Genomic DNA, 16,605 nt, shown 5'->3' with positions numbered 1-16,605 from the left:
TGCCTGTCGCAACCATTCGTGTGGAGTGTACACTTTTGAAGATATCTAGACCTAGTCAGGACTATGTAACAGGCAGAACTTGCCTTTTTAAGACATTGGGCAAGAAGAGGTTGAGGGCTCAGTTGCTCATTTCATAGTGTGAATTATTAGCGTTTCCTTCACACCTTGTCGTAAACTCGAATGATGTGTGACTTGTGAAGTGTTTAGGCTTTCTTGACATTTCACTCTAACTCTGTCTGTCTGTCCGCCGTCTGTCTGTCTGTCCGCCCGTCTGTCTGTCCGCCCGTCTGTCTGTCTGTCTGTCCGCCCGTCTGTCTGTCTGTTGTTTGCAGTTGCAGAACATGAACAACATCATCACCTTCCCCTTAGACAGTCTACTGAAAGGAGACCTGAAAGGGGTCAAAGGGGTAGGTATATTATATGTGTTATTAAATGTTATCAATTACAGTGTTTTACCATAACCATACCAGTCAGAACAAGAGGTAGGGAGTAGGCCTGTCCCATACTAGTCATTTTGAACACACATACAGTGCATTCAGAAAGTATTCAGACCCCTTGACTTTTTCCACATTTTGTTACATTATAACCTTATTCTAAAATTGATGAAATTGTTTGTTTACCTCATCAATCTACACACAATACCCCATAATGACAAAGCAAAAACAGGTTTTTAGAAATGTTTGCTAATTTATTACAAATACAAAACGGAAATATTACATTTACATAAGTATTCATACCCTTTACTCAGTACTTTGTTGAAGCACCTTTGGCAGCGATTACAGCCTTGAGTCTTCTTGGGCATGACACTACAAGCTTGGCACACCTGTATTTGGGGAGTTTCTCCTATTCTTCTCTGCAGATCCTCTCAAACTCTGTCAGGTTAGATGGGGTTTTCAGGTCTCTCCAGAGATGTTCAATCGGGTTCAAGTCCGGGCTTTGGCTGGGCCACTCAAGAACATTCAGAGACTTGTCCCGAAACCACTCCTGTGTTGTCTTGGCTGTGTGCTTAGGGTCGTTGTCCTGTTGGAAGGTGAACCTTCACCCCAGTCTGAGGTCCTGAGCGCTCTGGAGCAGGTTTTCATCAAGGATCTCTCTGTACTTTGCTCCGTTCATCTTTCCCTCAATCCTGACTAGTCTCCCAGTCCCTGCCGCTGAAAAACATCCCCACAGCATGATGCTGCCACCACCATGCTTCACCGTACGAATGGTGCCAGGTTTCCTCCAGATGTGACGCTTGGCATTCAGGCTAAAGAGTTCAATCTTGATTAATCAGACCAGATAATCTTATTTCTCATGGTCTGAGAGTCCTTTAGGTGCCTTTTGGCCAACTCCAAGCGGGCTGTCATGTGCTTTTTACTGAGGAGTGGCTTCCGTCTGGCCACTCTACCATAAAGGCCTGATTGGTGGAGTGCTGCAGAGATGGTTGTCCTTCTGGAAGTTACTCCCATCTCCACAGAGGAACTCTAGAGCTCTGTCAGAGTGACCATCGGGTTCTTGGTCACCTCCCTGACCAAGGCCCTTCTCCCCCAATTGCTCAGTTTGGCCGGGCAGACAGCTCTAGGAAGAGTGTTGGTGGTTCAAAACTTCTTCCATTTAAGAATGATGGAGGCCACTGTGTTCTTGGGGACCTTCAATGCTGCAGACATTTTTTGGTACCCTTCCCCAGATCTGTGCCTCGACACAGTCCTGTTTCGGAGCTCTATGGAAAATTCCTTCAACCTCATGGCTTGGTGTTTGGTCTGACATGCACTGTCAACTGTGGGACCTTATATAGACAGGTGTGTGCCTTTCCAAATCATGTCCAATCAATTGAATTTACCACAGGTGGACTCCAATCAAGTTGTAAAAACATATCAAGGATGATCAATGAAAACAGGATGCACCTGAGCTCAATTTCGAGTATCATAGCAAAGGGTCTGAATACTTAGGTAAGTAAGGTATTTCAGTTTTTTATTTTTAATACATTTGCTAAAATTTCTAAAAACCTGTTTTCACTTTGTCATTATGGGGTATTGTGTGTAGATTGATGAGGGGGGAAAACAATTTAATCAATTTTAGAATAAGCCTGTAAAGTAACAAAATGTGGAAAAAGTCAAGGGGTCTGAATACTTTCCAAATGCACTGTAGCCACAGGATAGTCCTCCTAATTCCTATCCCTAGCCATTTAAGGAATGCCTTGTAAATTACTTACTGAGCGAAGTCCATGTGACTGACTTTTACCCTTTAATATAAATCACAGTTTATAGCCAGTTTAATATTCATGACTTAAACTAATATCAAGTGTGTCTCTCCCTTGTAATAATACTGTCATGTTCCTTTTCAACAGGATCTGAAAAAGCCTTTTGATAAAGCCTGGAAGGATTACGAAACTAAACTGTGAGTTAGAGCCATTTTATTATCACAAGTTACAGCGCCCTACGTTTTACCACCACCACTGCAGCAGTTTGAGTTTCAAAACAAAAGCACCACCACTTGATATGTGTGGGTTAAGCCTAAGTTAGTGATTATAGCTTACGAGCACAAGGAAAACATGTGGTCAAGGGGGGGGGGGGAGCATAAGCTGCCAGCACGATGAAGTTGCATGTGTGGGTTCAGCTTAACGACAAATAGAAAGGGAAAACAATGGAAGGTAGTAAAAGGTCAACTGCTGCTATTCCTAAAACAGCTGACAAACAGACCCTTAGGAGAGAGAGAATGAGACTAGGCCTACTATAGCCACACCTGCTTCCTGTTTGTATGTGAATACAAAACACTTCACGTTTTTTGTGAACACTGACTCTGTCCGTCTGAGATTCCTTTAGTGCTAAATTAACTACGGTATGGACAGACAAGGGGTTTACTTTACTGCAATTGTACATGTCCCTAGTCCGTACATCATCTTTTCATTTTCACCATGACAGGCATGAAAGACATGTTTTGAAAGCTTATGATGAGGTATTTAACATAGGTAGAGATCATTCTAGTTCACTGTATGAGGGCTGGGCAGGTCATTTAAGAGTTAATAGTTTAATAAAGATGAATGCCTTGCTCAAACAAACTCCTGTGGCGGAGTCATAGAGCCTTTGGGTTGACGTGAGTGACCATGGTGGTTCGATTTGATGACTCACTGTAAGGGAATGAGAATGGTGTAATAACTCTTAACATCAACTGATGAGAGTAAATATTGATATCATGTGCAGCTGCATGCTATCAGTTAATTAATTAAGGATTTTCCTTCTTCATCCATTCATCCTGTGCTTCATCATCATCATCATCATCATCACTGTGACCTCGGTGTTCCCTGCAGCACTAAGATAGAGAAGGAGAAGAAGGAGCATGCTAAGCAGCATGGGATGATACGGACAGAGTTCAGTGGAGGAGAGATCGCTGAGGAGATGGAGAAGGAGAGACGCCTCTTCCAGCTCCAGATGTGCGAGGTGAGAGGGTGTGTACCATTGGCCAGGTCCCAGTTCTGTTTCGCTGACATCACAATGATCATGGGTGTTGGCTATAATGTGATGGACGTGACTGTGCTTGCTTAACAGTAGAGCTTCCTTCAGTGTCCCTGTCCCCTTACTGGGCTTGACAAGTGATCCTATATTTTCATTAACCTTCAGTCATTTAGCAGGCGCTCTTATCCAGAGCAGCTTACAGTTAGTGCATGCATCTTAAGATAGCTAGGTGGGACAACCACATGTCACAGTCATAGTAAATAAATTTTTCCTCAATAAAGTAGCTATCAGCAAAGTCAGTTCTAGTAAGACCAGTGTGAGTGTTAGTTCAAGAAAGACAAGGGTGTTGTGCAACATCTTAGTTAGTTGTGCCACCGAAAAGGGACCAATTCAGTAGCGCGAGTGGAGACATTTCAACCTGGGGAGTGAGGTTACGGTACGATCTAACTCAATTACGTATAAAGTACAGCACAAACTGATCTGGGATCAGGCCAGTGCACCACCTCATCCTACCTCTCAGAGGCCATTACTACTCTTCTACTAACTGTGTTATTCTGTCTCCAGTATCTTCTAAAAGTGAATGAAATCGAAACGAAAAAGGGGGTCAACTTTCTCCAGAACCTCATCAAATATTTCCACGCCCAGTGCAAGTATGTCATTTTCATTTATTTTGTGATTTCATATGATCAATGTTTAATTATTGGCTTTGTCTTTTGTTGGAGGCCAAATGCTTGACCCATCTTGAAAATTCCTGTTCTGTGTTTGTTTGTTTCCTCTCTCCTCACAGCTTCTTCCAGGATGGGCTAAACGCAGTGAATAGCCTCAGACCTTCCATAGAGAAGCTGGCGACAGACTTGATTACAGTGAGCCACTCTGTCCACCTCTATCTTTATCCTTTCCTGGTTTAATGCATACACTGAATTTCTCACCCAATGCTTGATTAGCATTTTCCAAACAATGTTTGCCCAATGCTTGTTCAAAGTTTATATAGTGTCCGTTTGAGTGATCCCAGGCCAGCAGGCAGTTCCAACACTGCTTTATAAAAAAGAGATGGAATGTTTTATTTTCATTTCCTTGAACTGTTCTGTCAGCGCTTGTCTGAGTGTTTGGGTTGATTGTGCTGAAGTGTGTCTGAGTTGGTCTTAGAGGGGCTTTCTCTCTATCTCTGAGGTTGCTTCACAAATGGCACACTATTCCCTAATTAGTGCACTTCTTTTGACCAGGGCCCATAGGGCTTCTGTTAAAAGTAGTGCACTGTTTAGGGAAGGGCCCTAAACAAAAATATAGGGAAGAGGGTGTCATTTGAGATGCATCCATTTTCTTATATTTTCTTTGGTAGTTGCCGTGGTTTCACTGCCTGTCTGTCAATAATGTGTCTCTCAACTCTTCCACATCCTGTTTCTCAGATCAAACAGACCCAAGATGGAGAGAGGAAACAGCTGAGTCAGCTCAGAGATGTTCTCAAGTCCTCCCTACAATCTGAACAGAAAGAGGTGAGCTCTCAATTACTGGAGTAAGAAGTGGCGGTGTTTTAGAATCACACTCTCGTGATGAGGTAGCCCTGCCTGCGGCTTAAAACCAGTGTCACCTTTGGCCCAAGAGGGAATTTCCTCTTGGTCTTAGTGGGAGACCAGTGTTCAGATCCCACTAGTTACATAAGCTTGGTAGCAGAGAGGAAGGGACCTAATCCAATTACTTGTATCAATCATTTCTCCAGACCAGTTATAGTACACATACTGTAATTTATTTTGTCTTACCTGGCTTGTCATAGCAAAATAGGAAAAGCCACTAGTTCTACCTTAACAAACCTGTAGTCTACTACAGGATTATAGATGACTGGTCTTATGTGTTGTGTTACTTGGCTCGTGACTTACAGTTACAATGCAATAGACAGATAATGGTAACCACCAGTGGCTAGGAGAGTGAATGTGTTCTTTGTTGGTGAACTTTTGCTCTTTCACCAATCAAGCCTTTTTTTCTCTCCTTGAACCTCCATTTTGCTGGAATCATTGTCTGAGTTCCAAATTGCACCCTATTACCTATATAGTGCACTACTTTTGACCAAGGGCCCATAGGGATCTGCACTATGTAGGTAGTATGGTGACATTTGGGAGGGACGCAGCCATAATCAATATTCTTAAGCACAGAGAGGATTTGAAGGGAATAAAAACAGCTTCCAGACAGTTAAATGTCAGGCTTGGCAGCACACTGGTCTGACGTTCTGTAATCTCTTCAGAATGCACTGTGTTTACTCTGCTCAAGCCCTCCATGAAAATCTCTATGACTTCCAGAGTCACAAACTCTATTTGAATACAGCGAAATAAGGCTGAGGCTCTCTTACTGAAGCAATGCTCCAAGGTGTTCACCTACACTGCTCGAATAAATAATGCCATGTAGAACCAAAATGTGTTCAATGGCCTGCTTCATATATGGCCCTCAACTTCAAAGTAGAGTAGAGTAGGCCTTCAGAAGAGGATGCTGAAGAAACTTGATTTGGATGACTGTCTGAGCATTGAGAGAAGTGAGACTTATATATTTGTTCTGTGTGTGTTTGTGTGTGTGCGTGTGCACGTGTGTGTGTGTTCCTGTGTATTAGGACTCCCAGGCCAAACAGACAGGATACAGCCTTCATCAGCTCCAAGGGAATAAGGCCTACGGCACGGAATACAGTGGAATTCTGTATAAGAGGAGTGAGGGGTGAGTGGATGACCAATATAGCATCTGGTCACATGCTAGAACAGCTGTTTATTTCCCCGCCAAAGGCAGGGAAATTTAGTTTGACTCGCAGTGGTGGGGAACCCTGTCACGATCGTCATTAGAGGCAGACCAAGGCGCAGCGTGAGAAGCGTACATCTTTATTACTTGTACACACGAACAAACCAAAACAATAAACGATACGTGAAGTCCTAGGTTAAATACACAAACCTTCCGGAACAAGATCCCACAAATGACAAGTGCAAAACAGGCTGCCTAAGTATGGTTCCCAATCAGAGACAACGAGCCACAGCTGTCTCTAATTGGGAACCACCCTGGCCAACATAGAAATAAACGCTCTAGAAAGAAACACATAGAAAACAAAACATAGACACTACACACCCTGGCTCAACATTTAAGAGTCCCCAGAGCCAGGGTGTGACAGTACCCCCCCCCAAAGGCGCGGACTGCGACCGCGCCACACAAACTCAAGAGGGTAGGGGCTGGGTAGGCATTCCGCCTCGGAGGCGGATCCGGCTCCGGGCGTGACCACCACTCTCTCGCTACCCCCCCCCCCGTAGCGCCCCTGGTCTGGTCCCGCTGGCTGGAGCTGGACTGGACATCGGTGGAGCAGATTGCTTAGGCTCCGGTGTGGAGCAGCTGACCGGTACCTGACCAGGCACCGGTGAAACAGGCACGGGCTGTGCCGGACTGACGACGCGCACCACAGGCTTGGTGCGGGGAGCAGGAATGGGCCGGACCGGGCTGACGACGCGCACCACTGGCTTGGTGCGGGGAGCAGGAACAGGCCGGACCGGGCTGGCGACGCGCACCACTGGCTTGGTGCGGGGAGCAGGAACAGGCCGGACCGGGCTGGCGACGCGCACCACTGGCTTGGTGCGGGGAGCAGGAACAGGCCGGACCGGGCTGGCGACGCGCACCACAGGCTTGGTGCGAGGGACAGGAACTGGCCAGACCGGGCTGGCGACGCGCACCACAGGCTTGGTGCGAGGGACAGGAACAGGCCGGGCCGGGCTGGCGACGCGCACCACAGGCTTGGTGCGAGGGGCAGGAACAGGCCGGGCCGGGCTGGCGACGCGCACCACAGGCTTGGTGCGAGGGGCAGGAACAGGCCGGGTCGGGCTGGCGACGCGCACCACAGGCTTGGTGCGAGGGGCAGGAACAGGCCGGGCCGGGCTGGCGACGCGCACCACAGGCTTGGTGCGAGGGTAGGAACAGGCCGGGCCGGGCTGGCGACGCGCACCACTGGCTTGGTGCGAGGGGCAGGAACAGGCCGGCCTGGACTGGGAACATGCACCACTAACTTAGTGCGGGGAGCAGGAACGGGTTGGGCCGTACTGGGAACACGCACCACTAACTTAGTGCGGGGAGCAGGAACTGGTTGGGCCGTACTGGGAACACGCACCACTAACTTAGTGCGGGGAGCAGGAACTGGTTGGGCCGTACTGGGAACACGCACCACTAACTTAGTGCGGGGAGCAGGAACGGGTTGGGCCGGACTGGGAACACGCACCACTAACTTAGTGCGGGGAGCGGGAACGGGTCGGGCTGGGAACACGCACCACTAACTTAGTGCGGGGAGCAGGAACGGGTTGGGCCGTACTGGGAACACGCACCACTAACTTAGTGCGGGGAGCAGGAACGGGCCTGACCGTACTGGGAACACACACCACTGGCCTTGTGCGGGAATCAGGAACGGGTTGGGCCGTACTGGGAACACGCACCACTAACTTAGTGCGGGGAGCAGGAACTGGTTGGGCCGTACTGGGAACACGCAGCACTAACTTAGTGCGGGGAGCAGGAACGGGTCGGGCCGGACTGGGAACACGCACCACTAACTTAGTGCGGGGAACGGGTCGGGCCGGACTGGGAACACACACCACTAACTTAGTGCGGGGAGCAGGAACGGGTTGGGCCGGACTGGGAACACGCACCACTAACTTAGTGCGGGGAGCGGGAACGGGTCGGGCTGGGAACACGCACCACTAACTTAGTGCGGGGAGCAGGAACGGGTTGGGCCGTACTGGGAACACGCACCACTAACTTAGTGCGGGGAGCAGGAACGGGCCTGACCGTACTGGGAACACACACCACTGGCCTTGTGCGGGAATCAGGATCGGGCCGGACCAGACTGGTGACACACACCACTTGCTTGGTGCGAGGAGCGGGACTGGGTTTCCTCATAAACCTCCGCTCCCTCTGCTGCCTACTCAGTTCCTCTCGCCGTGCCTCCACACTCTCCTTCTCCCTCCTGACCAATGGCCCCCGTAACCTGGTGGCCTTCTCTCCTAGTCCACAATCTCGCCCTGTAGCTGCCTCCAGCAGCCCCGTCGTCCATGCCGTGTGCCCCCCCAAAAAAATTTCTTGGGGTTGCCTCTCGCCTGTCCGACGACGACACTGTTGGCGCTGTACCTCCTCTCTCGCCAGGGCTTTAACTTTAGCCCATGGCCCTTTGCCCGCGAACATGTCCTCCCAGGACCACCATTGGCCCACCTGGGCCATCGCCAACCTCTCCAGCTCCTTACCCGGCGTTTGCTCCTGCACACGCTGCTTGGTCCTTGTATGGTGGGATCTTCTGTCACGATCGTCATAAGAGGCAGACCAAGGCGCAGCGTGAGAAGCGTACATCTTTATTACTTGTACACACGAACAAACCAAAACAATAAACGATACGTGAAGTCCTAGGTTAAATACACAAACCTTCCGGAACAAGATCCCACAAATGACAAGTGCAAAACAGGCTGCCTAAGTATGGTTCCCAATCAGAGACAACGAGCCACAGCTGTCTCTAATTGGGAACCACCCTGGCCAACATAGAAATAAACGCTCTAGAAAGAAACACATAGAAAACAAAACATAGACACTACACACCCTGGCTCAACATTTAAGAGTCCCCAGAGCCAGGGCGTGACAAACCCACTGTGGACACTGCGTCGGAACCTTGCACTAACGTTTTACTCGCAGCGATGTGGTGATATGATGGCCTCTGGGCATACATGATTACATTTGCTGCTCAGGAAATGGTGTGGTTGAAGATGTGGATTGGTCATCTAGGACAGGGTTTCCCAAACTCGGTCCTGGACCCCCCACCCCAGTGTCATAATGAATATTGTCTCTCCCTTCTCTTCTTCAGCCTGAGGAAAGTGTGGCAGAAGAGGAAGTGTTCTGTGAAGAACGGGTTCCTGACCATCTCCCATGGAACGGTAAGATACTTCCTGTTCCTGTCTTCTCCTATTGGTCACACACTTTCCTTCATACCATGCCGTTATGCATGCTGCTTGTACATCCTGCATGTCAGTCGGTGTAATTCGATAAGGACTGTGGACGACGAAGCACAATGATTTTTCTTTTTTTGTGTGATTTGAAAAAACAATTTAGGAAGAGCCAGACAACATGTTAGGACAGAGCAAAAAGAAGATGAAGAGAGAGAAAGAAAGACAGAAAGAAAGAAAGAAAGAAAGAAAGAAAGAAAGAAAGAAAGAAAGAAAGAAAGAAAGAAAGAAAGAAAGAAAGAAAGAAAGAAGAGCATGAGGAGAAGGGTGGGAAGAGGAACACATTTTTTGGGGTCGGCAGGAGGGGTGATTTCTGCATTAACCAGTACACACACACTTGACTGAATTCCTGGTTTTCTCTTTCTTTTTTGACTGGATTCCTGTTGACCTCTTTTAGGAATCCAATCACAAACGGCTACAAGTTATTTTGTGCATGACATTCCTCTTGACAACATTACCCTACGCCCTAATGTCATAACGACATTATCCTAACAGCATAGCATTGTCTCAGTTGTGTTTAGGGCTGTTACGGTGACCGTATTACCGCCACACCGGAGGTCACGAGTCATGACGGCAGTCAAATTCTATGTGACCGTTGAGTCATGGGAATTACGCTTCTCCAAGCTCTGATGCTGCTGATGGTCATTAGTAGCCTACCAAATGTGCTAACTGCCTGGTACTCAGCCCTCTATCAATGCAAATGTAATCGAAAATGTAATCAAACACTTAATAAGAGCCCATGTGCTCATGTTGCGCAACATTTCTGTAGGATATGCAATTGCTTGAGAAAACAGAGGGATGGCCTTTATTAAAAAGAGGAGGATCCCATCAGATTTCTATAGGCTACGCCTACTATATTTTTCAACGTTCCTAATATTAAGCACATTGCTTCTCTTTACAACAGGAGTATAGCTACCTGGCTGGCCTGAAAATGACCCACGGGCAAAGCGTCCTCCATTCGCTATTTTAAGTGCATAGATTACATGTATTTTTTTTCCCTGCCCCTGTTTTGAGACAGGTGCATGATAATGGTCCATTCTTAATCAAAACAAATTTCACACGTATTATTTAGTATATGTAAAGACAAGATTAAATCAAGAATAGTCTGATGGGTGACAATATTACCCTATTACTTGTGAATGATATATTATCAATTGTGAATGATGCCCAGCTTGGCAAGTTAGGCAAGAAACAGCACATGCCTTTTTTTTGCCACTTTTTGAAATCATAGTCGAACACCTCATGGAACCTGGCCCATAGGCCTAAATGTTTTGATAAGGTTTGTATCACAACTAAAGTAGCCAAATAACTTCTTAAAATTAAGCACATGAATCATCTTTACAATGGGTGTAGAGCCTAACTGGCATACATACGCAGCGCGTGAAGTTTCAAGTTTGGGGAAGATCATTTTCACCATAAAAATACACCTTTATAATAAAAGCATTACATGCATAATCGCATTTGTGGTCACTTTTGAAAATGGTATTTCCCAGCTAATGGAACATTCGCGCTTATAGCCTACTTGTCAGGGTTGAGTGTAGAGGTAGTGTGGAATCAGGCGCAGGACACACAGAGGTTTCGAACAGACGTCTTTAGTGAAGACCAAAGAACAAGCCACACACGGCAACAGGCAACAGGCGAACTTTACGCACCACGGTAAAGTAAACAAAAGGCGCACAAAGTGCGGAACTCTCTCTCAAACACAAAATAAAGAGAGAACTGAAAAACACGAACTAGCACACAACGTGACAAAAAACAATTACACACAACACCTGACCAAACTCAAGAGAACTAAATAGGACGCATAATGAACACTAATAAGGAACAGGTGTAACAAAACAGACAACCCCAATCAAACATAGAAACATCGAACGGTGGCAGCTAGTACTCCGGAGACGACGACCGCCGAAGCCTGCCCGAACAAGTAGAAGGAGCAGCCTCGGCCGAAACCGTGACAGTACCCCCCCCCTTGACCTGGCCTCGGGGACGACCAGGAAGACGCGGAGCAGGGCGCGTGGGATGACCACGATGGAACTCGGTCAGAAGAGACGGGTCTAGGATGTCCCTCCTCGGCACCCAGCACCGCTCCTCCGGGCCGTACCCCTCCCACTCCACGAGATATTGGAGACCCCCCATCCGGCGTCTCGAATCTAGGATGGACCGAACAGTGTACGCCGGAGCCCCCTCGATGTCCAATGGGGGCGGAGGAGTCTCTTCTATCTCATAGTCCTGGAGTGGACCAGCTACCACCGGCCTGAGGAGAGACACATGGAACGAGGGGTTAATATTCTTGTAATCAATGGGCAGTTGTAACCTGTAACACACCTCGTTCAATCTCCTCAGGACTTTAAAAGGCCCCACAAACCGCCGACCCAGCTTCCGGCAGGGCAGGCGGAGGGGCAGGTTTCTGGTCGAGAGCCAGACTCGATCTCCAGGTGCGTACACTGGCCCCTCACTGCGGTGGAGATCGGCGCTCGTCTTATGTCGACGGATGGCTCGCTGCAGATGGATGTGTGCAGCATTCCACGTCTCCTCCGAGCGCCGCACCCACTCATCCACCGCAGGGGCCTCGATCTGGCTCTCATGCCAAGGTGCCAGAACCGGCTGGTACCCTAACACACACTGGAAAGGGGTTAGTTTAGTGGAGGAGTGGCGGAGAGAGTTCTGTGCCATCTCGGCCCAGGGAACATATCTCGCCCACTCCTCCGGCCGGCCCTGGCAATACGACCTCAGAAACCTACCCACATCCTGGTTGACACGTTCGACCTGCCCATTACTCTCCGGGTGGTAACCCGAGGTAAGGCTCACCGAAACCCCCAACCGTTCCATAAACGCTCCCAGACTCTGGAGGTAAACTGGGGGCCTCGATCAGACACTATATCCTCGGGTACCCCGTAATGCCGGAAGACGTGGGTAAATAGAGCCTCAGCGGTCTGTAGGGCAGTAGGAAGACCCGGCATGGGAAGGAGACGACAGGCCTTCGAGAACCGATCCACAACGACCGGGCAGCTAGGAGACTGAATCCTCGTACGTCCGACCCACCGGACACTGTGGAGGGCTAGGGTCGGTGCGTAACGCCCGCTCGATCTCCGCATCGACCTCCCATACCACTGGTGCAACCAGACAAGACTTAGGTAGTATGGGAGTGGGCTCAACGGACCTCTCCTCCGTGTCATACCGCCGAGACAGGGCATCTGCCTTCCCGTTCTGGGACCCAGGGATGTAAGTGATCTTAAACACGAACCGGGCTAGAAACATAGTCCACCGAGCCTGGCGAGGATTCAGTCTCCTAGCTTCCCGGTCGTTGTGGATCGGTTCTCGAAGGCCTGTCGTCTCCTTCCCATGCCGGGTCTTCCTACTGCCCTACAGACCGCTGAGGCTCTATTTACCCACGTCTTCCGGCATTACGGGGTACCCGAGGATATAGTGTCTGATCGAGGCCCCCAGTTTACCTCCAGAGTCTGGGAGCGTTTATGGAACGGTTGGGGGTTTCGGTGAGCCTTACCTCGGGTTACCACCCGGAGAGTAATGGGCAGGTCGAACGTGTCAACCAGGATGTGGGTAGGTTTCTGAGGTCGTATTGCCAGGGCCGGCCGGAGGAGTGGGCGAGATATGTTCCCTGGGCCGAGATGGCACAGAACTCTCTCCGCCACTCCTCCACTAAACTAACCCCTTTCCAGGTTCCGATGGTCAGTCAAAATGAGGAAAGGGTGTTGAGCCCCCTCAAGCCAATGCCTCCACACCTTTAGGGCCTGTACCACGGCTAACAGCTCCCTGTCCCCTACGTCATAATTACGCTCCGCCGGACTGAGCTTTTTCGAATAAAAAGCACAGGGGCGGAGTTTAGGTGGTGTGCCGGACCGTTGTGAGAGAACGGCCCCGATACCGGCTTCTGACGCGTCCACCTCCACTTGGAATGGTAAAGCGGGATCCGGGTGCGCCAGCACCGGAGCCGAGGTAAACAGGTCCTTCAGTTTCCCAAAAGCCCTGTCCGCCTCGGCTGACCACCGCAAGCGCACCGGACCCCCCTTCAGAAGGGACGTTATGGGAGCTGCCACCTGTCCAAAACCCCGGATAAACCTCCGGTAGTAATTCGCAAAACCCAAGAACTGCTGCACCTCTTTAACCGTGGTTGGGGTTTGCCAATTACGTACGGCTGACACACGGTCAACCTCCATCTTCACCCCTGACACAGACAACTGATAACCCAAAAAGGAGACCGACTCCTGGAAGAACAGACATTTCTCTGCCTTGACATACAGGTCATGCTCCAACAGCCTCCTCAACACTCGGCGCACCAGGGCTACATGCTCGGCTCGGATAGAACTGTACACCAGAATATCGTCTATGTACACGACTACTCCCTGCCCCTGCATGTCCCAGAAAATCTCATCTACAAAGGATTGGAAGACTGATGGAGCATTCATTAACCCGTATGGCATGACGAGATACTCGTAATGACCGGAGGTAGTACTAAATGCTGTTTTCCATTCATCGCCCTCTCTAATGCGCACCAAGTTATATGCGCTCCTGAGGTCCAATTTTGTGAAGAACCGTGCCCCGTGTAATGACTCCATCATAGTCGCAATCAGAGGGAGTGGATAACTATATTTCACCGTAATCTGATTGAGACCGCGGTAATCAATACACGGGCGCAAACCTCCATCCTTTTTCTTCACAAAAAAGAAGCTTGAGGACGCGGGCGAAGTGGAGGGCCGTATGTATCCCTGTCTCAGAGACTCGGCAATGTATGTCTCCATTGCCCTCTTCTCCTCTTGTGACAAAGGATACACATGGCTCCGCGGGAGCGCAGCTCCTGCCTGGAGGTCTATCGCACAATCCCCCTGTCTATGAGGCGGCAACCGCGCCGCTCTTGTCTTGCTAAACACGAGGGCCAAATCCTCATACTCGGGGGGAATGTGCAGTGCGGGCATTTGGTTCGGACTCTCCACCGAGGTCGCCCCTACGGAAACACCCAGACATAGCCCCTCACACTGGGCAGACCACCCCTTAAGAGCCTTCTCTCGCCACGAAATAGTAGGATCATGTGTAATCAACCAGGGAAGCCCCAGTACCACCGGATACGCAGGAGAGTCGATCAGATAGAGCTGAATCGTCTCCTCATGACCCCCCTGCGTCTCCATCCTAAGTGGCACTGTGACCTCTCTAATCAACCCGGATCCTAACGGACGGCTATCAAGGGCATGTACCGGGAAATGATTATTTACCGGAAGGAGAGGGATCCCTAACTCTACACAGAATTTACGATCTACAAAATTCCCAGCTGCGCCTGAATCTACTAGTGCCTTATGCTGGGAACGAGGTGCAACCTGTGGAAAACAAACAGGTATAGTTATGTGTACGACAGAAAGCTCTGGGTAAGTGGGGCGCCTACTCACCTGGGAGGACTCCCCAATGTGTGGCCTGCCTTCTCTTCCACCAGGAGACCCTCCCCAGCACCTAGCCGCGGTGTGCCCTCCACGGCCACAGTTGGTGCAGGGGACGGCCCCCCTCGGGCTCCTTCTCCTCCGTTCTCTAGCGCCAGCACCTCCGAGCTCCATAGGGCTCGGCTCGGAGGTGCTGGAGGGTGGAATGAGCGACCCCCACCCGGGACGTCCACGGGTAGCGAGCAGGGTGTCCAGCCGAATGGCCATGTCAACCAATTGGTCAAAAGAAAGCGTGGTATCCCTGCACGCCAACTCCCTCTGGACGTCCTCCCGGAGGCTGCAGCGGAAGTGATCTATGAGAGCCCGCTCATTCCACCCTGCATCTGCCGCTAGAGTCCGGAACTCCAGTGCAAACTCCTGAGCGCTCCTCATCCCCTGCCCGAGGTAGAATAGACGCTCCCCCGCCACCTTCCCCTCTGGTGGATGGTCAAACACTGCACGGAAGCGGCGGGAGAACTCCGCATAGGTGATAGTAGCGGCGTCTATTCTCCTCCATTCGGCGTTGGCCCACTCCAACGCCTTGCCGGTGAGACAAGAGATGAGGGCAGAGACGCTCTCGTGTCCCGAGGGCGCCGGGTGTACGGTGGCGAGGTAGAGTTCAACTTGCAGCAGGAATCCTTGACACCCGGCAGCGGTGCCGTCTTACGCCCTCGGGAGCGAGAGCCGAATCCCACTGGGTTCCGGAAGTTGGACAGGCGGACTGACCGATGGTGATGGTGTGGTAGGTGGGGGCGTGGGTACCCCGCTGGTCTCCCATCGATGGAGGGTGTTCATAACTCTATCCAGAGCGTGTCCGATTTGATTAACCCTGTCCTCCTGTCCACGAAGACGCTCCTCGATGATTTCACTGGGTGCGGTTGCTCCTGCTGATTCCATTGAATTGGTGTGTAATTCTGTCAGGGTTGAGTGTAGAGGTAGTGTGGAATCAGGCGCAGGACACACAGAGGTTTCGAACAGACGTCTTTAGTGAAGTCCAATGAACAAGCCACACACGGCAACAGGCAACAGGCGAACTTTACGCACCACGGTAAAGTAAACAAAAGGCGCACAAAGTGCGGAACTCTCTCTCAAACACAAAATAAAGAGAGAACTGAAAAACATGAACTAGCACAGAACGTGACAAAAAACAATTACACACAACACCTGACCAAACTCAAGAGAACTAAATAGGACGCATAATGAACACTAATAAGGAACAGGTCTAACAAAACAGACAACCCCAATCAAACATAGAAACATCGAACGGTGGCAGCTAGTACTCCGGAGACGACGACCGCCGAAGCCTGCCCGAACAAGGAGAAGGAGCAGCCTCGGCCGAAACCGTGACACTACTGCCATGTGCGCATTGCTGCACATGGCAGAAATAGCTTAATAGTTTATCAACATTTTAAGCTAAACGTTCTGATCTGTTGCGTCAGCCTGATTGATTTAAAACGTTTTTGGGACGCTAGTGGTTGTATTAATTTGGGATCTATCGCATCCCACAACTGTCCCAGACTATGTTTGGAATATTTATTTCTCGCACAGAATAGGTCAACTTTTGTACTATGGGAATAAGTAGATTGACATAGGCTAGTGCGTTTGCTGTTTGTTAGGCCTACTCATCTTGTTGGCTGACGAAAAATAAATGTGGACAGTTCTTCCAATATCTTCAATATGCGCCTCGGAATTGGATAAGGACGCGCGCAGTTGCGTCCCCGATGTGTCTGTTTTCACTTTTAGCCTGTGAGAAAGACCCGA

The 16,605-nt window shown here is 49.8% G+C and overlaps 1 protein-coding gene across 2 annotated transcripts in view; it reads left to right on the top strand.

The window, feature by feature from the left end:
• The window catches only part of LOC311106869 (arf-GAP with SH3 domain, ANK repeat and PH domain-containing protein 2-like), a 58,402-nt gene that overhangs the window by 14,074 nt on the left and 27,723 nt on the right, over positions 1-16,605 (top strand). For both annotated transcript variants that reach the window (XM_084149257.1, XM_084149256.1), the window contains exons 4-11: positions 333-407; positions 2,327-2,376; positions 3,287-3,416; positions 3,996-4,081; positions 4,219-4,294; positions 4,838-4,924; positions 6,028-6,128; positions 9,280-9,349. In XM_084149257.1, coding sequence (XP_084005383.1) covers positions 333-407; positions 2,327-2,376; positions 3,287-3,416; positions 3,996-4,081; positions 4,219-4,294; positions 4,838-4,924; positions 6,028-6,128; positions 9,280-9,349 — 675 coding nt within the window. The remainder of the gene's footprint in view (positions 1-332; positions 408-2,326; positions 2,377-3,286; positions 3,417-3,995; positions 4,082-4,218; positions 4,295-4,837; positions 4,925-6,027; positions 6,129-9,279; positions 9,350-16,605) is intronic.

This window comes from Coregonus lavaretus, assembly GCF_964263955.1.
Source record: "Coregonus lavaretus genome assembly, chromosome: 31".
Lineage (NCBI taxonomy): Eukaryota > Metazoa > Chordata > Actinopteri > Salmoniformes > Salmonidae > Coregonus > Coregonus lavaretus.
This window is presented reverse-complemented; position numbering and strand designations above follow the sequence as displayed.